The sequence below is a fragment of the Gouania willdenowi genome, chromosome 21, assembly GCF_900634775.1.
Source record: "Gouania willdenowi chromosome 21, fGouWil2.1, whole genome shotgun sequence".
NCBI classification, from domain to species: Eukaryota; Metazoa; Chordata; class Actinopteri; order Blenniiformes; family Gobiesocidae; genus Gouania; species Gouania willdenowi.
Genome location: NC_041064.1, coordinates 16636593 through 16658919, shown reverse-complemented (window position 1 = coordinate 16658919; position 22327 = coordinate 16636593). Strand labels below are relative to the sequence as shown.

Genomic DNA, 22327 nt, shown 5'->3' with positions numbered 1-22327 from the left:
AGGATTGTGAAGAGGGAACATGGCGTGCTTTTTGCCTATCGAGTGGCGTTGCCTCCTCAGCAGTGTGTCCCGAGCTCCTCTGAAAGTGGGACACTACGTCCTTTTCCTCACGCTCACCAATGAAGCGTGTGACAAGTCTAAATCCATAAAAAATCATTTCAGCACAAAAAGAAAATCCACAAAGTAGGGGCACACACCCAAGGTTGGATAGATTTAAATGTGAATCCCTGATATAGCATGGACTGTTTCACACTCAAGTCCAGATGTAAGTGGAAAAGAGCAGCAACATCTGTTGTTATCCTATTATGAAGCTTATATACAATAATTGCTATCACATGTTAAAATGCTATGATAGGAGTCATTGTTGCCCTGTCCGTGTATTCTTCCATGTATTCTTTCAGTTTGGCATGTTTACGTCGCACAGAAATATCGACTGTGTCTGCGCCGCAGCACTTTTGGAACGATTCCTAGTCCGTGCAGCATCCGTGCAGAATCCTGATCAAATTTCATTTGTTCTCCTATCAGAAAATGGAAACAAGAAATAGCTGCAAAACATCCGGAGCTTAGCGAGCACACTCACTAAACTCTAAAAGGATGTTCAGTATTAGAATTGAACTCTAACTCTAGGTTGGTATTTAAAATATTGAAGTGATTGTGTTTTTACCATCTTCTATGTTTAATGCAATGTAGACAAGGACTTATACATTAAATCAAAAAACTCAAATTGAGTGTTTTAATCAGGATTGGGATTAATTATAATTGTAATCGCGTAATTGATAATTAATTATAATTATGGTGTGATAATTGTAATCGTAATCTTAAAAATCTATAGCTGTCATAATTGGAATTCAATTGTAATTGAGTTTAGATAATTGACTTTGTATTTGTAACTGCCATGAAAATTCTATTAAAATCCTCAATCAAAATTTAACACAAAACTGGGGAACCATGTTACAGTTCTATGTACAGTTCTACACATATGTAGTTAACTACTATTAAAATGTTACATATCAACTTTTTCCACATTATACCATTTAATAAAAACTGTGGTTTTGGTGTGGGCTCAGATGCCCACACCAAAAATATTAAAACTTATATTTTCATTGATTAGGAAGCCAAACAACGTAACCAAATGAGGAAACAGAAATTAGATGTGTTGTATGCAGTGCATTTTACAGCTGATTTAGGACCCGTTATTATAAGAGATGCTAACAGAAAGCTAACGCAAGAGGAAGGTTAATTTTTGTAATTTTGTGTGATTAATTGTAAATGAACTTTAGTAATTGAGAACGTGATTGTAATTGACTTTGAGGATAAAAAATAATTGTAATTTAATCATAATTGGAAAAAAAATGCTGCTAATTAAAAACGTAATTGTAACTGAAAAATGTAATTGACCCCGACCCTGTTTGTCATGCCTGTGATGACGGGACGTCTCCATCTTGGTTACTTCCCATCACATTAGTTCTTCAGTTACTCCTGGGTTTTCACCAGGCACTCCCACCCACAAGGATCTCCTCTTGGCTGTCACAGCTTTATCCATTTCATGACACAAGGTTGTGTGTTTAGTGTGTGTCTGCGTGCATGCATGTGTGCTAGTGCGACGCTGAATTCAATCCTGTAACCGTACACCTGTCGGCAGAGCCAGGAAAAGCTCACGTCATGAGTAATGCATGCTATTCAAAGGAGGACTTTCCTGCATGTTTAAAATGTCAACAAACTGAAATCCAACACAAAGCTCACTTTGGTGAGGCGTCATCGTCCGTGCGTTTCTCTGAATATGTGAATGGGAGTCAATAGTAACAGGCTTTTCATGATGGGTTTGAATGAGGCAGTTTTATGTAGTAATGTGTGAGTACCTGAGTGTGGTGACTGTCCATGTGCCTGGGCAGTGAGGTGGTGCCTGGGGACGACTTGCTGTGACTGTCATCCTCCAGAGACCCTGAAGAAATTAGTACCACACACAAACACACATGCTCAGGACTTACAATTTAAACACCAACAACCTTTTTCTGAGGAAGTTTACTAATTTCATTCATCATTTTCAGAGGTGAAAGTAATGGATTACAAGTACTCATGTTACTGTAATTGTGTTGTTTTTATGGGTACTTTTTTGAGAATATTTCTTAATCAGTAATTTTAATCAGCAATTTGTTGCATTTCTATACCCAACCGTGACTGAGTAAATTATTATTTTCATATTTCCGTTTCATGGCACATTGAACATAATCCATATGTTCTTAGTGGTGGCATTTCTGATCAACGACACTTTCTTGTGTTGTTACCCACATGGCACATTTGGCATGCCACTGTTATAGAGTTCATAAAGTTAGCTATACTTAGAACCTGAGAAATTTTTACAATTTTGCAATAATTTGTGTGGTTTTATTCAAAAAAGAAAAAAACTCGTACTTGACGACAATTTCAATCAAGTAACAATACTTCTACTTGAGTAGAATATATCAGTACTCTTTACACCTCTGGACATTTTAATCAGTTTAATTATTTCATCTTTCTTCTTTTCTTTTGTGTGATTCCCTTATGTCATTTATTTAATATTTTTATCTACTAAACAGTTCTAATTCAGACATTACTGCACACAAGGCAAAGAAGAGCAATAAAATGTGCTTTTCTACACAAATTTAAAACATGTTGATATTCTAGCACATGTGAGATTGATTGTTTGAGTGCCCTGTTGTACAGGAATCTAGTATTTCACAGTAGGTTGGAAATACTGTAATGATGGGGTAATTGTTACCAAATTGTTTTTCAATGTGAAGGAAACACCTCATGCTTTTCCAAAGCACATCTCTTTAGCCTCATAATCTGGCTGTTGTTCCCCTTGTGTTGTGCAATCCCTAATACCTTTACAGCCAGGGGCGGTAAACACTGCTGTTAAACAGAGCACGTAATAAACTACTCGGAAGTACCATTGGAAATCCGGTTTCCGTTCTCCACTGGAATGGGGCTTTGGGAGTGGGAAGAGTGGTTGTTGGCGTTCTTGTCTTGGAGCTGCAGAGATGGAGACGTCGGAGCTGAGCCACAATCTTCGCGATTGACATTTGAGTTAAATCCTGGAAGTAATAGAAGCACAGGAAAACATATAGCTAATTATTATTTGTTGCATGTGTGCAAATATAAAATATAATATAATATACTTATACATTCTATCTAAAAATTATTCACCGTCTTATCTTTCCTTTTACATTCTGAGCCACTCATTATTTTAGCACTGATTGGCCAGCCTTTCCTTCTGATGGTGCCGGCCATTCATGTTCTCCATCACACTAAATGACTAAGTGCCTGCATGTGTGTGGCAGTGTGAATGGGAATTCACCAGTTGCTGTGCCACATTAAGAATGCGTGGCTTGTGGTCACTCCAAGTCACAAGATAGCTAAATATAAACCCGGCAAACCTCTGTTATGGGCCCCATGAGATGTGTGTGAGGAACATAAGGCCAGGTACAGATCTCATGTCAGGGTTGAAGAGAGGTATGTGTGTTTTTTTGTTTGTTTTTTTACACTAAAGAAAATTGACAATTTTATGGTATGTATGCAACTTTATGTAACAGCTTTCCAACACCACGTGCCATCTTTTCCTGTCATCCCCGTGGGTTTCCCATTGCCTGAAGATGAGTAAGGGTACGAGTTGGGAGGCAGAGTCAGCTGCTCTTCACAGAGATGTCTAGGATAGCAACTGTAACCCCTTACCACTCTCACAGCATCAAGTATCACATTCAGTCATTTAACAGCTGAGAGGGAACGGAAGTAGGCTGTCCTGCTAAGCCTATCGGCATCTGTCAGTGCTCAGATCTAAGAGGACCGCCGTGCTTTGACCTCCTCAAAATATCCCAGTGGTCAGTTTCTCTCGCGCACACAGTGTTTCCATGATGCAAGCACTTTTCCTGTACAGATCCAAGAGCTGAAGTGCAAGATGTCACGTGAGGTAAATGCGTCAGCACCCTTCTCCTATACCATCACTTATAAGGAGCTTGGCCTTCTGCCCCTCAAAACTGCAACGGATATAGACGGATGACACAACAGTTTCTTGCACAAAAACAGCAGCTTCACTGTTTGCACAATGGATGATGACAGGATATACACTGTCAGAATTATCACTTCATCTTGTTTTTCTGGCTTGTCTCTTAGATAACTGTGCAGGATGTCCTGTCTACTGCTGCTTAGTGGTCACAATCTCTCAAAAGAACATGAGTGAGCTGTTGAATATTTGATACCTATCCTCATACTTGTGCTGCTCATCCATTATTAAGAAAGCCATGACAAATACACTTTGGAGAAACAGATAATACAATGAAAAGCAGCAGGATGACAGCAACATGGTGTCCAGCTTTGGAGACAGGCCTGTTTTGTTTTACAGACAGTTTTATTGGAAATTGGACTTTCATATAAGCGCCACAATGTATTCCCTTTGTTGGTTGGAAACCTTTGACCTGGGAATCCGCCCACTTCATTGACTACATGTGACTAATATGCTTGTCCTTCGAAAAGGTCAGGCTTTAGATCAGTGCCACGTTTCTGTGTGCTCTGCATGTAGTGCATTGTGCTCCACCGCACGGCCTCATTGCTGGAGCACACTTTCATGGCAGTGGACAGTTAAGTGGGTGACACAAACTAACTCATTACCCCTTATGCTTAAAAAATGCAGCCAAAGGGCACAGCATGGGCTGCTGTAACAAATACACTGCCTCAAGGAGGCCAAAGAAATGGCTGCTGCTACAACACCAACATCAACTGGAGGGTTTTTCTACATGTTGACTTAAAACCACATACAATCTTAGTCCAGAATGGGTGACTCTAGCTATATTTAATGTATTATTATGGACTTACCAAAGCTAGTGCAAATTACACAAAATGGACATTTGTGTTTGTTTCTATACCTGCTTTTCCTGGATGGGATCCCAGGGGATGCTGGAGCCTGTCCCATCAGACATAGGGCATAAAGTAGTGGATAGGATGCCAGTCTATTGTGGTGGTTGACAGAGACAAGTTCGAGGCCACCAGCAGGACTTGAACTCATGATCTCTGCAGCAATGTTTACCAGTGCCCCTCAGAGTGACCCGTTTATGAACATGTGCATATAAATAAATCACAGATACCAAATTCTATTCAAGTTAAAGATGTACTTAAAAAAAGGGCCAGTTTTGTATATGTATTCTATTTCTGCACATAGTGAAGAAGATTTCAGGTAAGGACAATGGTTTTCAGCCATTGTGGCTCTCTTTAGTTATTTATTTTCCTAAGATATGATGAAAAATTAGTAATAGCAAACCATTTATTAACGGGTTGGTGCTTTTTGAAGATTTTTTTTTTTCCTTACAAAGTTTATTGTTACTAATCTCATATTGCCCATTTATTTATTTTGTTAGAGAACATACAGATGCATAAAGAACATACACACGTATATAGAAATATAATTACATTTAGAAATAACACAAAATAGCTTACATTTAAAAAATACCTTTTCCTTATTTGTGCTGTGACCTTTAACATTACAACATGTATTTGCGTGTATAGGAATTTGATATTGACAGACCTCCATCTCTTGTTTTCCGAGTCGATGCAGGCTTCCTCAGCAGGCTCCGACCAGAGCTGAAAAGAGTGTTGAGTTCATCAAGGGGACTAGTGAGTGGTCTGCCATTGGCTGGATTAAACAGTAGAGGTGAAGAGGAGCATGAGTGAGCTCTCCGAGGCTCGGGGCGAGACATCTTCACAGGAGAGTAAGGAGGTGGTTTTCCTAGTGGTTCCCCTCCCGACCTTTGTGAGGATGTTTTTGGAGAATCTGAGCTTACTGTGACAGAGGCGGTTCGTGTGAGGGCCAGGAAACTGGCCTCCGGTGGGAATTGGAAGTGAGAAGGAGGTCTGTAAGGAGGCGGTGCAGTTGGGGGAGGTGGAGAAGTAACTGATTGTGTGGATTTTTTCTCTGGCATGAGGACAGATAGGCTTGGAGAGGAATCCGCTCTCTGGCGGGCATATTGTGGGGACATAGGGCTATCTGGACCAGCAGTATAGTTCAAATTGGTTTCAAACACTGGAAGCTTCTTCACCTCTAGGGGTGTGAGGGGGGATTCATCTGAAGCAGGAGAACAAGTGACCGGAGAGGGAGGAAACACCAGAAGCGGTGGACGGTGAGGGAGCAGATTTGGAAAAGGAGCAGGAATTTCACAGTTGCCATCTTTGCTTTGTTGTACTTTGGGAGCTCCTCTGTTGGATGGGCTCTGGGAGAGAGAAATGTCCATGGCAGGAGTCAAACCTAAGGTCATTCGTTTTGTCTCCCCACTTTGAGTGGGGGACATCCCTAATCCCACTAGTCCCAAGGCTATAGCATCCATTTTGGCTGCCTTAGTGACCCCAGCAGAGGTGTTACCACTTTCTTCAGAGGGAAAATATTTCATCTCCTCGTAGACAGCTTCAGAGTCAGTTAGTTCTGGGCTATCAGGGGGTTCTTGGAGGTTCTGAGGCCGTGACCCTAACATCTCTATGTACACATCCTCTTCATCATGCGCTTTATACAGGCTTAATGCTCCACCTTGACGGACATCTACAGAGGCTGCTTTTTGCATCTTGCCTCCAAAACCCCCACCACGAGAGAGCAGGGCCAGTTTGACATCAGTGGGGCGCAGCTGTTGAAGCTGAGGTGCCACTGCGTTGATATCCTCATATGAGCCCGATAGTTTAGTGTTCGGGCTGCGCTTGGGTTTGGGGGGTGGTACCTTTCTCATAGTTGTGTAGTCATCACTGTGAGGACGTGGCTTGGATAAGGCTGAGGAAATTAAAAAAGCAATTAGGCACATAGAATATCAAACCACTACGCAAAAGCAATAAGACAGCAGAAAATCCCCATCTGTTGCAGTAGAAGTGATGTACCTGCGGGGTCTGTGGGGGACAGCTGGGATTTAGGAGGGCTTCCAGCTGGTGAAGCGTAGTCTTCTGGGGTAAAGCTCTCTTTGGCTGCCATTGTCAACCCTGCACTAACCGTCTCATAGGACGCACTCAGACGGGTGTTGGGGTCCCTTTTTGGTTTGGGAGGGGGTTGTTTTCTAGGAGAGGACCAGCCTGAACTTCCTGTCACATCCTCAGTGGTATAGACAACCTGCTGCAAGGCTGGTTTGATGACTGGACTGGCAGAAGTAAGAACCATGTTCTCTATGGCTAGGGGGATCGGCACTGAGCTGGAACGAAAGTGGCGTATAACTCGATTTCCCCCGTTGACAGGGCCTTCATTAGCCTTCACACTTTTCTCCACCATCCTAAATATGGATGAAACACAGAAGAACATAATTGTCAATTGACTGATTCATTTGAATCTAGGTGATTTGAGAATGACCAAATTTACATAATCTTAAACTCAGACACAACAACTGTCTGTTTCAACTGTCACAACGTTACAAACTAAAGTGAGAATTTGCATGAAATCATCCAAGGTAAAGAGATTATGTTTATAAGCCCCTTGCTGTAATTTGATAACCTTCAGTTGGATATTTCTTTAGCTAATCTGGGTGAGCCATCTGCTCGTCTTCTTATTGCAGGCACAGGACAGGAGGGGGTTAGGAGGTGATCATGGATGGCCTTTAACAGACTACGTAGTGTTAGAAAGACGAGTTGAATTTGAAGGGCTGTGTTCATCTAACAGCCTTTTAATTTTTGTTGCAATATGGGAAGCTTATCTCCTCTACCATCCAACGCCACAACGGTCCTTCTCTTGTTAGAAACCCCCACCCCCATTCCCCCGTGCTGTTGTCTCGTGTTCCAGCAGCAGATGTTACATGCACAAGGACACATAGAGGATACGGATAATATATTTGTGTGTGACTCGTATGTGGCTGTTCCAGACTGTGAGATTCACTATGATGCAAACTTTTTTATTCTTGAGTCAAGTTAATAATATAAAAATTATTAAATAAATAAAAATAATGCTAATTTAAATATGAAAATGTTACAAAGCAATTCAATGGGAGTGAAGGTAGGCGTGGTTAATCCGCCCAAATTTGCATATTCTATTTAGGTTATTGAGGTCTCATGATTTTTAATCAATATTAATTTGATTATTGGTCTTAAATTTTACATCAGCAGCTGCTAAATTATTTCCTATATTGAGTAATTGAAATATTGAAATGAGGAGGAATTGCCTGGTTTGTATTACAATTTCAAAAATGTAAATAATAAATCTATGGAAATTCAGGAATCGATTCACAATCATCAATAATAAAATTGTGATTGGATTGTGAATTGAGTGACTTTTCCACCACGCTAACTGAAAACATTTAGACAAAACATATAAAAAATATATTAATAAATTGAAGTACATTTTCATTCACTCATCTTTTCAAAACAACAACACCATATCTCTATTAAAAGTATATGTCTGCGAGTTGTCTTCTTAGCTCTGATAATAAACCCTTTAGCTCTGCAGAATTCACCCAAATTTAGTACAGAGTATAGATGCTGATCAAAAAGGGTCCAAGAACTGAGCCCTGAAGAACTCCAAAAGACATCATTATTGTGTCACATTTAAAGTTTGCGATCTTCTCAATAGAATGTATTGATCAACACTGTCAAAACAAACACTTGGATCCAAAAGGACAAGGACAGACACAGCCAGTATTCCAACTTATGTCATTTAGCACTTTGATGAGAGACCTTTCTGTGCTGTGATGACAACAAAAACTTCACTACAATTGATCAAATATTCTGTTGAGAGTTAGAAAATTACTCACTTGGTTCAAAACCACCTTCTCGTTTAGCTTCACCATTAGATGAAGGTTTGAGATGGGTCTATAGTTAGCCAATATCAATTATTCAGCTACTTTTACAGGTGTAGGTTTAATGTGTTTAATTCACCTAAATCAGTCAGAATGGTTTGGACATTTTTAAAGAAGTCAGATGGCATTGTGTATAAGCTTATTTAGGGCTAGAAATGGTTAGTCTTTAAGACCATTGGTAGTAACACATTACTCTAATAATAGTGTGCAGTATACCCTGATTGCATTAGAAGGTCTCCGGGTTCAAATTTCAGGTATATTAAATGAATTAGATACATTTCAAACAGCAGGGATATACATATTTAACAACACATCTTAGATAGTTTCATATTACATTTAGACATGAATATGAGCCCTTTGGGGTTATTTAATTTTCTCCAGGTGTAATGCGCTCCATTAAAGGAAATCTGATAACAGCTCATTACCTGACTGCTCATTATGAAATGTTCATTGACAAATATTCAGCCATTCATTATTCCACCCATTTAGTTGCAGGGATTGGTAGACTATTCTTTGTTACTCAGGGTGGAAGGCAGATAAATTATAGTAATTTAACATATTCCATCGCCAAAGTCTGGTTAATCAAAAAAATTCTGTTGGCCAGGACAACCTGGTCTAACCGGAAAATGATTAGTTGATCGGGGAAAAATCATGAATTCTTATTGTGAGTAACCAAGTACCCTGTACTACAGGGTTGTGAACATCCTGTACCACTTACCACTGTATTACAAAACCACACGCACACGCACACGCGCACACGCACACACACACACTTCACTGTGAGGAAGCTACACTAACTATTGTGAGACCTCGCGGGTTTTAGCCAAATATTATTGGTTGACAAGCATCCATTGGAATAATTGCTATTGATATCTTTCCATCAAATAATTGAAAACAATCAACATAAAAAAAAAAAAAAATATATATATACGTATATATATATATAATCTTTTTTTTGGTCTAGGGCTGCACAATTAAATTAATTTTAATCGTGATCACGATTTTGGTTGCCACGATTAAATTAACATTATCGTCGGCAATATTCACAATTAAAATGTGGGCTCTGCTGCATATCAAATCTGGCACTTTCTCAACCTTTTGAGTAATTTGGTGGATTGATGAGAGCTAAGAGCTGTAATTGTTTCCAATGAGTTGCATTTCGTGAATGCAGTCTGTAATAGTGCATTTATTCAGTTAACCCTTGGTACATTTTAATTTATTGGGTTCATTTCTTTTTTGGGGGAGTAATTTTTATTTAAAGCTTCATTTTGCACTGCAAACTGTTCATATATAGTTTTTTTTTTTAAAGTAGTGCAAAAAAATACAAATTTTTGATTAATAATTGTGGTTATAATCGTGATTACAATATTGATCATAATAATCGTGATTAACATTTTGGCCATAATCGTGCTGCCCTACTTTGATCAAACAAAGATTTGGTTATAGCTGAAAGGGGAACCAAGTAACGGGTATTATGGTCATATCTTAAGAAATGTGTAAATGATGAAGATTGAATTCACCTTCTCACTGGATGTTCCTCCTCCTTGCCCACGGGCTCAGGCCTCTCCCCGAGAGGTGGACTGCTACCAAGGGGGTGGAGCAAGCTATTGCCATGGCAGCGCAGACGGTCGCTCTCTCTGGCAATGTCGGATGCATTTTGGATGACCAGCTGGTCGTAGGTTCGCAGCCCCATGTCTTCTGCTCCCTGCAGAAAACGTTGCACTCTATTCTCTTTGTTGTGCGATGGCAGCCCTTGATGGACACGTTGTCTCACCAGCCAGCCACGAACCACTACGACAGGAGAAAAAGATGAAAGACAAAGGCAAGAGTGGTGTCAAAACTGACAGATAAGTCCTACAGGAGCATGATGGCTTGTCCGTTTAGATATTATTACCTTTCTGGCAGGTGATGATCTTTTTATGAAACTGGTAGCAGCGATCGTTGAGCTGGTCAGCCTGCCAGTATCTCAGAAACACTTTGCTGGTGCCCATCTATACACACATGTAAAGACGCAAAATACCCAAACATATTTAAAGGTTATTGAGTTTATTTTCAATATCGGTTGTTTTTGGATAGTAAGAAGCAGGCTGATCTTGTGAAGTTGTTTTCAAGTAGAAAGCTCTGGAGAATATGACCAGATGAAGGATGGTAGACCAGTGTTGAAGCAGAGATTTATGATAATAGGTGGGTGTGGACTGGTTGACAATGTCTTCACTCTCTGGGTTTAGAGGGCATTTGGAGATCTTTAGGGGTCACCCTGTAACAGGTGCACGACTCTGTGTTTGTGACATTCTTCCATGGATAAAACAATTCATTTCACCACAAGCTACTTGTAGGAGGGATGTGTGCGTCCGTGTGGGAATGTGTGTGCAAATCAGGGTATGAAAAGTCTCTTTAGGGCATTGTGGAGGAGTGTGTGACCTGCAGGGTCACACACTCAGACACAACAGCAGTCTAGCAGACAGGATGGAGAAGGGGGTGGAGCGGGTCAGTGCGGCTGCTGTGGGCTGGCGTGTGTGAGCGGAATTATGATGAGGCGGGACAGCTGGAACGAGTTGTTAAGATTCCATGGGATTTTTCAAACGGAGGGTCAGGGATTAAGTCATTTGGCCAATCTTTTGTTATTGATGGAGACAGAAAAAGACACAGAGTATAGGGACCCATCACACCTGCCATCCTTGCAGTTTGGACTGTTGTAGAACCAATTGACATCTTTCCTCTGGTGACAATTTCCTCTTGTTTCCCAAAGTCGGAACCACGAGGTCTTTGTACCTGGAAATGCGAAGAAGAAAAAAAAAAAAGAGAGAAAAAAGAGAGGACCAGCCGTTAGATATATGCTTGCAAACTTATAATAAAACCTCACCTTTATGAAAGGGAACAATGGGTTTAAAGGCCAGTGGGGTCATACGGCTGCATCTGTTCCTATTGGTGTTGTTCTGGGAAACCGTTGCTAAGAATAGCTAGCTTCAAAGGTTTGTTTGCAACTGCAAAACGAAAACTGAAACACAGATGAACAAAATAAATTGAAAATGACGATAATATGGTTTTTCTTTTTTGTATTATTTTCTATTTTTATATGATTTTTTTATTCTAAAAAAATAGAAAAAGAAAATACATGACTTAAAATTAAAGTGAATTACAGCTGAATTAAAACTGTAGTATGCAAGTTATTTTTGGCATCAAATGGTCAAAAATCCAGAACCTTTCAGCATATATTGTAATTCAAAGTGTTATGAGAGAAAACTGGACCTCTGGTCCTTCTCATGGCTCTGTATTCAAGCTTTAGAAATCAAGGAGGGGGATTGTATTGTTCAGCCAATCAGAGATCTTTTTACATACCAAGTGTTACATGAGCTGTTTTGTGCATTAATATTGGCTGCTCGTCAAAAGTCGATGTGCAATCACGTCCCTATTGCGAGGTAAGGCAAAGCAAGGCAAAAAAGAAGACTTACGTGGAGAAGCGAGAGTCTAAGAGGGAGAGTGATAACAGAGAATAAATCACGTGTGAACCTTGGACAAGCATTTTAAGGGTGGAGAGAGCTTCGCGAAAGCATTGGCCTTAATTTGGATTCTGAGCTTGCTGTTCTTCTCCTGGACTGGGGAGCCTCTAATTTAACAAACAGCAGTTATAAACTGTAGATTAAAGATCAACTTTACCGTTAGCCTATTTACAGCTATATATACTGTATATATATACATACATACATATAGAGGTCATATGCCATATAAACATGGAAGTGTAGCTTTGCAGTTTAAAGGAGCATGGGGCAGGATCAAGAAATCAGACTCCATAGTGACATGACGGCCATTAGTGTAACTGCAGTCATCAGCCAAGCCAGCGCAGGAGCGCGCAAATCTTATAGAAGTCCAGCTGACTGTCATGATGTCAGCCTCCATCTGTGTTTTTCCAGTCAGCTGTCTGTCTTCTTTTGTTAAGGTGTGTCAAAGTCACCATGGATGTTTACAGTTCTGATGCTACGTCCTCCCCCCCCCGTCTCCCCATTTGCCATCTGGACTCTTGTCTTCTGAAACATAACATCTGACTGTATCAGAGAGAGCGTAAAGATTATTTTGTCTATGCCTTCACTGGCCCTCCACCCATCTCCCCTCCCCTCCGTGCCCAGGGAAGGTGTCTGGAGGAGCACGCCCGCGCCCCCCAGCGGCTGGATATCCTCTCCGCCCGGCCCCGCCCCTCCCCAGATCTATCACCCACCCATGTTATGGTTTTCGTGACTGTTTTCTTGACTGTTTTTTCCCTCGTATTGTACTTTACTCTCCAATAGATAATTCCGTTCAATACCTGCCTTTCCCTCCTCACCTCTCCTAATGTTTTTTCCATTTTTCATCTAAATTCAGGGCGCCTCCAGTGCCCATGGCGACCGACAGTTCTCCCGTTCTTGTCTCCCATGTTATCTGTGACTGTCTTTCCATGTTTCCTTTGGACGGGATGATACTAAAATGTTTGTACAGCACTTTGTGGTTTTTAATTGTGGAAAGCGCTCTATAAATAAAGTTTACTTACTTACTGAGTGACAGGCAATCAGCTGTGGATGCCTGATCGCTGTAGTGTGTGTGTATAGATCCTGATCTTTTTGTGTATCTGTCAACACCGCTGTCTGTGCACGTCTCCCGGTCTGTTTTTGGTCTGTGTGCGTCTGCCTGTTTGTCCTGTCTTTTGTCTGAGCTTGTTAAGCGTGTGCCACGCGGGTGGTGCAGTCTGTGCGCACGGACGCTGGATCAGAGATTAGAGCCTTTATTAGTCCGTGACTGACAGGAAGAGGTGCTGGTTTGTTTTCAGTGTTGCTGTTCATTCCTTGGTAGGAAGTTAAAGTTCTCGTCAGTCAGTCAGCATTTCGTCATCTTTTTTGTTTAACCTGTGCTGTCTCTGAATCCACAGTTTGAGCATATCACAAGAGTGACGTCAGAGAGACGCAGCCGGCTTCGCCTGGTTGTGACGCTGATACTATGCCAGGATTACTTATTTACTCTTCTGTTCATGTGACTGTTTACAGCAAGACCTCCACGCATACCGCACGGTGGACCAACAGTAGTTTGGTCCACCATGCTTGTCTTCTTCTGGCCTCCAAGCCGACTTCTTCTTCTACTTCTTTATTTCCGGCAGAGTGGACCCCTTTCCAAGCCATCGAGAACGCGCATTAGTGTTTATTTCACGTCACGTCCGCAGGACTGCGTGGGAAATTCAACCCTTTAATTGCAGTACAAAATGCATCACACAGTCTGTTCAAGGCAATAGGGAGAAATGTGTGTGGGCTCATTCTATTTGGTTTAGAATGTTTCATCACCTATTAGCATTAAAAGACTTAAAATGAATGTTCATTTTTTTATCCTTCCCTATGCCCCTTTAAAAATGTGACTTTTGTGGCAGTGAGATGTTGTTCATGGTTTGACGTAATGCTAAGCCTAGCAAATGACCCATGGCTTGGACAAGATGGGGTTAATTACGGTGACTTAACAGTTGTGCATGTTCACGAGGATTCGAAACAGGGAGGGGAGGAGGGAGCGTGGTTGTTTCCATTCCACTCTCACAGAATCTACAAACTGCACCTTTATGGCAAATGGACATATGGCTTGAAGTTTTTCTTGAAAACTATTAAAACATTAGCTTGATTACTCAGAACCTAAACATACAAACTAAAACTTTTTGTTAAAGAAAAAATATTGTTCTCATAAATAAACTATTTTAGTGGCCGTAGTAGAAGGGGAAGATCAGGAGTGGTGGTGACGGAGACTTAGACAAACCCTTTTTAAACTCGACATCTAAGGTTTCGATAGGTGGGCCACATCTGTGCTGCAGCGAGGTTCATAGTGGCTTCCTCACAGCTTGGAGATTACATACACAGTCCAAGCACATGAATGTCATAAGAATGGCTTGAGAAGTAAACAGAATCAGAAATACTTTATTTAACCCAGGGGGAAATTACCTGTGTTACAGAGGCTGGAGAAATATTACAAATAAAAAGAATAAACACTGAAGAAAGAAAGAAAGAGAAAAGAAAACATACATAATTAAGTAAAAAACTGTTAATTAAATAACTAAGTGACTTATTTTCTTTGTGATAGAGCTGCATCTGGTTCTAAGTGAAAACTGCGTCGTGGAGCTTCAGCAGACTACTATGACCAAGTTTAGAAGACTTGATAAATAATAGAGTAATTGGAAGTCTAGTAACTTCCATTCATTCATTCAGATATTAGGTAAACATTTAAAATAAAACCAACCAATCATGCCTTGTCACAATTCCTATCCAAACAAACTGAGCCAATGAGATTAAAACAATCCAATAATTATTTTATTAGTCTTAATGCCAGAAAAAGCAGATCTTTTTACTGGAATTAATTCAATCTGGTGTGAAAAAAGTGTCAGTATATCTGAAATGTTTAACAACACGGCTTTAATCAAGAGGAAGTGTGTGTACGTTTGTATGTGTTTCATAAATACAGTATAACATCTTAGACAGCTGAGCTTAGAGCTTTACCACCTGTGAATGTCACAACTGACTGATAAATCTTTTTTTATTGTTCACAAAGCCACAGATCAGAACAGAGGTGCCACGTCTAACATCGGAGACAACTGGAAAGAAACCTACTAAATCAAGTGTGCATCTATAGAGGGTCGTACGTGGCGTTATGTGTATCTATGTGTGTATATTTACATGCATGCTATATGCTTCATTTCTTTCCATTGGTTCTAGGTTTGTGATTTAGTTGTGAAAACGCAGCTCTTAAAAACAGATTTGATCCCATTTTAAATCTGTCTGATGTAGTTTTATTATGACGTATAATGAATACAATAAAATTTGTTTTGAAATGTAATTTTCTCTAGATGGCACTGGAACTCCGCACAGCATGACAGCAGGCTTTGTGATTTAAAAAGTGCTGTCATTATGAAAAATCAAAATATCAAAGCACAAAAATTATAAATACAGATACTGTAATCTGTTACACAATATCAAAAAGGCTTATGATGAGAGCTAATAGAATTTACGTATTGTTGGATTAAACTTTGATGGTTTATGAGGTTAGTAACCATCAAAAATCAATACTTTTAAGTGGTTTTATGTTCGACTTGATTACATCATGTTATAACTGCAACCCTTAAACTAATAGCACTGTAATGTGATCCATAAAAATTATGTAGGCAATTATAGAAAATATTTCCCAAAATAAGAAAAATGCTATAATTCCTACTTATCCCCAGTGAATGGTTTGTTTCCTCTGTGGCCAGTGAAGAGGAAGGTCAGCTGATGATGTCACATAACTATTGAGGCAAATATAACAAGCAGATGGCTGGAAACATAAACCACTTGTGTTGTCAATAGTGAGTAAGTGAGTGCACGTAAATATGTGACGTGTTTGATTTGCAGAAGTAGGGCCCTGTTTGAACTCTCCCTAACCTTCTCTCTCTCTGTATGCTAATGCTAGCGTTACACACAGCCTCATGCTATCTCCACGGCCTCATAAAACATAAAGAAACTTTGTAAACCCACAACCTTTCATACGAGGATATGAAAATCATTGATGATCTTTGCTTTTTACGAGACCCAAGGGGGTCAAAAATGTGAAATAGCTCCTGTGATAAGAGTTTAAATGGAAAACCACGCTGCACTAACATGACACAATGTGACCAAAGGACCACCGGTGACCACTGGGACAGCGTGCTAACAATACAACCATTACTATAAAATATGAAGCATTCACTTCTACTCTGACGCTGCCGGTCATAGAAGGATTTTTATGAACTAAAAAGTATATTTCACAGACAGACAGTGTCTGAGTACATGTAGGTAGAATACATTATATTTATTGCTATATTTCGGCAATAGCTTCAACAATGCTGATAGTTAAGCATTGTTAAATTAAATTGATATTTACCTCAGACCTGTTGAAAATCAACACTAATCAGATTAAACTGTATTGAAGTGATACTAAAGTTTAAATATTAATCAATGACTTAACAAGACTGATGTGCACAGATGCGTAATTTGACTTAGTTTGTCTTGGGAAAATCTGTAATAGGGTTAACAAGCATAATGTTTGACCTGCTGCGTTCAGGCACTCACTGATGTCTGGGACTTAAAGGAACAAGAGGCATTTGACCTATACACAGTCATGAAATAAACCCAATCCACAAAACACTAGAGTGTATCATAAAAGACAAATAAAAGCAACAGTAAAACAGATTTCCTCATAAATCACTCAGGTTACCAGGTCACTAATGTAATTTCCTTCAAGCAGCCTGTCCGACTCATGAAGGTGCTTCAGTTTGTGTGTGTGTGTGTGTGTGTGTGTCTTTGGTTTGTTGAAGAATGTCGAGATTAATGGTTGATTTATAGCCCTGTCCTTTTGATTAGACCTTTCCTGAGAAAGGCCGGTAAATAGTAAGAAGTGAGAAGAATACGAGATATAGAAAAAAGACTGAGGTTACTGTGTTATCTATAACAGTGTTTCTCAAATGGGGGTACGCGATGGCACTACATGGGGTACTTGAGAGAGAGAGAGAGAGAGGGGAAAATTAACAAATGAATGCATTAAAAATATGGGGTTTTAAAATTTTTATGTTTAATACTAGATATTACCAGCAACTCACAAAACAACAAAAAAGAGAAAAATAAACTGAATAATAAAAACAACAGACAAACGACAAAAAAAACAACAAAATGACACCAAAAACACACACACTGAGATGGAATAATCTAAATACTACCAACAACACACAAAAACAACAACAATAATGCACAAGTTAAGAGAAAAATATACTGGATAATGAAAAGAACAAACAAAAAACACACAAAATGATCATAGAACTTTATTTTCTTTAGAACATGATTTGAAAATACAAGGATCAGTCCACATCAGGGGGGAGATGCGACCATAAATGAAATAAATCTATTTAGGAAGCACTATTTACCTTTTCATTCCACTTATTTACATGATGAGATTCTTTAAAACGTGTGTTATCACTCATTTATTCCATCATTATGTTGTATAGTTGTTCTATTTCATCCTTACTGACCGCCAGAGGCGGTGCTTAAAGCACTGGGTGTTCCATCTCGCGCATGTGCAGGTCGAGTAATTATATCAACAAAGTCACCTGTGACCCCTGGATGACCCGAAGAGTCTATATCTACCGGTGTCATCAGGTGATCTGTTCCTTCTATCTTCTCGCGATTGCGGATAACAATAGCAGGTAGGTTGTTGCTATTCACAGCTTGTCGCTTGTAGCTTCAGAACCGTAAGGTTGGCGCTTTGAGTGTTCTCGTCCGCTAGAAGCTGCGACTCGCTGTTTTTCCTTAAGTGGGGCTGGGACTTAGTGACCAGTTTACCAGGGGATGCCTGAGGTGGTGAGTACCGTACACTTTGATGTCATCGGCGGTGTTTCGCCTTGCGATTGTGTGCTGGTTCAGACTCGGAAGCTCCGCGGCTACGCCGCTGTCTCTTTTCAGGGATTAAACGGCTACGGTTAATCTGCTGTGCTGTATGCTGCTCTGTTAGCATCGTTAGCGGACCTCCCAGCACGTTGCTGCTAAGCGGCGGCCGGTATTGAGTGTGTCTTCGCCGCGCAGTGTGCACACTGCGTTTGTGGTGTTGCTCCAGTTAGATTCACTGGGAGCACAGTTAGATCACTCCAGACCGGTGCGCACGCTGGCCTGAGTGAAGTTCCTTCATTGAAGCCGCTGCAGCTCGGCGGTTATCAATATAACTATTATTAATTTAATTATTATTGTATATAATTAATATAATTATCATAATAACTATTATTCATAATAGTTGTTGTTCATATTATAATAATTTGTGTAATTATTATTCATAAAATATTAATTTGTGTAATTGTTATTCATATAATAATAATTTGTGTAATTGTTATTCATATAATTATTGTGTAATTGTTATTCATATAATAATAATTGTGTAATTGTTATTCATATAATATTATTAATAATATTAATTACTATTAGGAAGAATTGGAGAAGAATTGACTGCCAATTGTGTCTCTCCTGCATGGCCCCCCTTCAGGCAGAGGACGGTCACGATCAGTGTCCTGCTTGCCTGGGCATTGATCACCTAAGAGAGGGGGTGTCCGGTAATTCGTGCATGAACTGCAGTTTTATGCCTCATGCACTGCGACTCTCCGGGTTGGCTGAGGCTGAGGGCACAATAGACCTGCCCTCTTCAGGTAGAGCCACCGGCGTTGCTAAGCATGCCGGCACAGCGTCTGGCGATCCTCCTCGGAAGACGAGGATGCTCTGGCTAATAAGGTGGATGCTCTCACCACCGAGTTTGCTCAGATTAAGGCCATCTTGCTTAACCTACAGGCAGAGCCCGGTGCGCCAGCCTTCGCGGCTAACCCTGTTGCAGGTCCATCCCACCTTCAGGAGGAGGATGCGCTGTCCACGGCAGCATCATGTACCCTGTTTGGTGACGCTGACGGGGATGGGCATGGGGAGCTTTCCTCACAGGCTTCTCATGCATTTTCAGAGGGTTCTAGTAGGACCTCTTCTCTAGGTTCAGAGTCCAGCTGTGGCACTGTGCAGTCGGCAATGTGCACGACCTTGGCACGCCTTGGGTTGGATGATGCCCCGGTCCCTACCCGAACGGCAAATGCTTTTTTCAGGCAGGCCCCCAACACCTCGGCCTTTGTGGTGCCTCCCTCTGACCCGTACATGGCGGAGCTCCACAGATGCTGGCCTGACTCGAGGGTTCTCTCCCATCATACAAGCGATGGCAGGGCTCTGGCAGCCATGCATGATGCTGGCAGCTTTGGCTTGGAACAGCTAGCTCCAGTAGAGACCGCCATTGCAGCTCTGATAGTTTCCCCAGATGAGGCTGTGAGACCGGATGCACGCTGCCCCCGGCCTCAGTGCAGATTGACTGACGATCTTCTGACTCGCAGTTATAACATTGCTGCCCAAATGGGACGGTTAGGTAATTCTCTGTCACACCTGGTACTGGCTTTGTCGAGTACCTTGCAGGATTCCGGGGGGGAGCCTGCTGCTCAGTCCCTCAGCGATGCCTCATTGCAGACATTCGCGCTTATGACCAGGGAGCTAGGCAGGCTAATGTCAACGATAGCGCCAGGTCTGGCTCGCACAGTCCACGCTATCCAGAGGGTTCACATTCCGGCCGGCCCCCTACATTCAGCGGGATCAAACGCACTGTGGTTACAGATCCCGTAAAATCCCTTGTGCTACGTCACGAGGTAGTCACCCTTCTGGGGAAGGGTACCATAGAGCTAGTGGAACCGGAGGCTTGCCTCAGCGGGTTTTACTCCACTTATTTTCTTGTGCCCAAAAAAGAGGGCGGATTTCGCTCGATCCTGGACTTGAGGGGGTTGAACCAGTTTCTCAAAGTTCTCCCCTTCCATATGCTGCGTGTAGCAGATGTCCTTCGGACTGTCTCAGCAGGAGACTGGCTGGTGACGGTGGATCTGAAAGACGCTTACTTTCATGTTCCCATTGCCCCTCATCACAGACCGTTCCTTCGTTTCATGTTCATGGACAAGGTTTATCAGTTCAGGGTTCTGCCGTTTGGGCTATCCCTGGCCCCTCGAATATTTACCCGGTGTGTGGCAGCTGCTCTGTCACCGCTACAGGCCAGCGGAGTTTCAATACTCCCCTATCTGGACGACTGGCTCGTCCTTTCCCCGACTCAGGAGCAGGTGTTGAGGGAGACTGCTGCTCTTATCAGTCACTTAGGAAATCTAGGCCTCAAGGTGAATTATGCCAAGAGCAACCTCGTACCCAGCCAGGTGGTGAGGTACTTGGGGCTTGTGCTGGATTCATCAGTAACGCGGGCCTCCATCTCTCCAGAGTGAGTCTCCGCCATCCTCGGCCTTCTACGGCGTTTCCGGCATGGCGCCCTCCTGCAGTATGGCCTGGTGCTGCGACTCATGGGGATGTTAGCCTCGGCATCCATAGTCGTACCACTGGGGCTTCTAGCACTGCGCCCGTTTCAGGTTTGGATGAACAGCCTGCATTTAGACCCCAGCCGCCACCGGCAAAAGGTGATCAGGGTGTCTGCCCAGTGTCTCCTTTCCCTTCGACCCTGGAGGAGGGAATACTTAATGTCGGGTGTACCCATGGGGAGGGTAGCCTCCCGCCAGGAGGTTGTCGAGACGGACGCCTCTCTTATAGGTTGGGGTGCTGTGTGGCAGTCCAGGACTGTCAGGGGCCTGTGGAGTGCCCAGCAGAAGCGGCAGCACAAAAATGTGTTGGAACTTCAGGCTGTATTCCTGGCGCTCAGGCACTTTCTCCCTGTTCTGAAAGATTGGCATGTTCTCGTCCGGTCAGACAATACCTCAGCTGTGTACCACATCAACCACCAGGGCGGCACCAGATCTCTGACGTGTCTGCGGGTGGCACACCGGCTTCTCATGTGGGCTTACCCCAACTTCCGGAGCCTCCGGGCAATGCATGTTCCTGGTCTCGGGAACACTGCCGCGGATCTCCTCTCCCGTCAGAAGCCTCCATCCGGGGAGTGGAGACTTCACACAGAGGTGGTGGCTGTGATATGGGCCACGTTTGGCAGAGCAGCAGTGGACCTCTTTGCCTCAGAGGCGACGACTCACTGCCCTCTCTGGTTCTCTCTGAGAGAGGAGACCAGCCCCCTAGGGCGGGGCGCCCTGGCGCATACCTGGCCAGATGGCCTACTTTATGCATTTCTTCCACTCCCCCTCATACCAGCAACGCTTCACAGGGCCCAGCAAGGTGGTCTCCGCCTGCTTCTGGTTGCCCCATGCTGGCCAGGAAGACCATGGTTCCCGCTGTTGCTCAAACTCCTGCGGGGGACACCGTGGCGTCTTCCGGAGAGGAAAGACCTCCTGTCTCAGGTCAACGGCTGCATATGGCACCCGAGTCTGGGTAGTCTGAGGCTGTTCTTGTGGCCCCTATAGTCGTGGACCCACTTTTGGCGTCCTGCGATAGGGCGGTTGCACACACAATTTTGAACTGTTGAGCACCATCCACCAGGGCGCTTTACGCTAACAGGTGGAGGCTATTTGTGGAGTGGTGTCACACTCACAACGAGGTGCCGGGAGCATGTTCAGTGGTGGCAATACTACGTTTCCTGCAGTCAGTTTTTGACAAAAACAGGACTACTTCCACCCTCAGGGTGCATGTGGCTGCTATCTCGGCCAATCATACAAAGGTGGATGGCCAGACAGTGGGATCACATTATCTGGTCAAGCAGTTTTTGAAAGGGACTCAGAGACTTAGACCACGTCGGGTCTATGGGTCGCCAGCATGGGACTTGCAAGTTGTCCTTCAGTCCCTTTCCCAGCCGCCCTTTGAGCCGCTGGGACACACTGATTTGAAGTGGCTGTCTCTCAAGACGGCCTTTCTTCTTGCTGTGGCTACGGCGAAACGTGTGGGGGAGCTGCATGCGCTGTCAGTGAGCCAGGCATGTCTCCGCTGGAAGGCTGATGGCTCTGGGGTGAGTCTCAGGCCAAATCCTTCGTTTTTGCCAAAGCGGCTGCCCCCTCATCATGTGAACCAGCCTATCGAGTTGGCTGCCTTCAGTCCTCCGGGCTCCTC

The 22327-nt window shown here is 42.5% G+C and overlaps 1 protein-coding gene across 5 annotated transcripts in view; it reads right to left on the bottom strand.

Moving 5' to 3' along the window:
* Positions 1-22327, bottom strand: part of myo16 (myosin XVI) — a 125777-nt gene that overhangs the window by 7877 nt on the left and 95573 nt on the right. For all 5 annotated transcript variants that reach the window (XM_028435756.1, XM_028435759.1, XM_028435758.1 and 2 more), the window contains 7 exons: positions 11450-11552; positions 10675-10771; positions 10301-10571; positions 6886-7268; positions 5555-6781; positions 2931-3074; positions 1860-1942 (listed from right to left, as the gene is read on the bottom strand). In XM_028435756.1, coding sequence (XP_028291557.1) covers positions 1860-1942; positions 2931-3074; positions 5555-6781; positions 6886-7268; positions 10301-10571; positions 10675-10771; positions 11450-11552 — 2308 coding nt within the window. The remainder of the gene's footprint in view (positions 1-1859; positions 1943-2930; positions 3075-5554; positions 6782-6885; positions 7269-10300; positions 10572-10674; positions 10772-11449; positions 11553-22327) is intronic.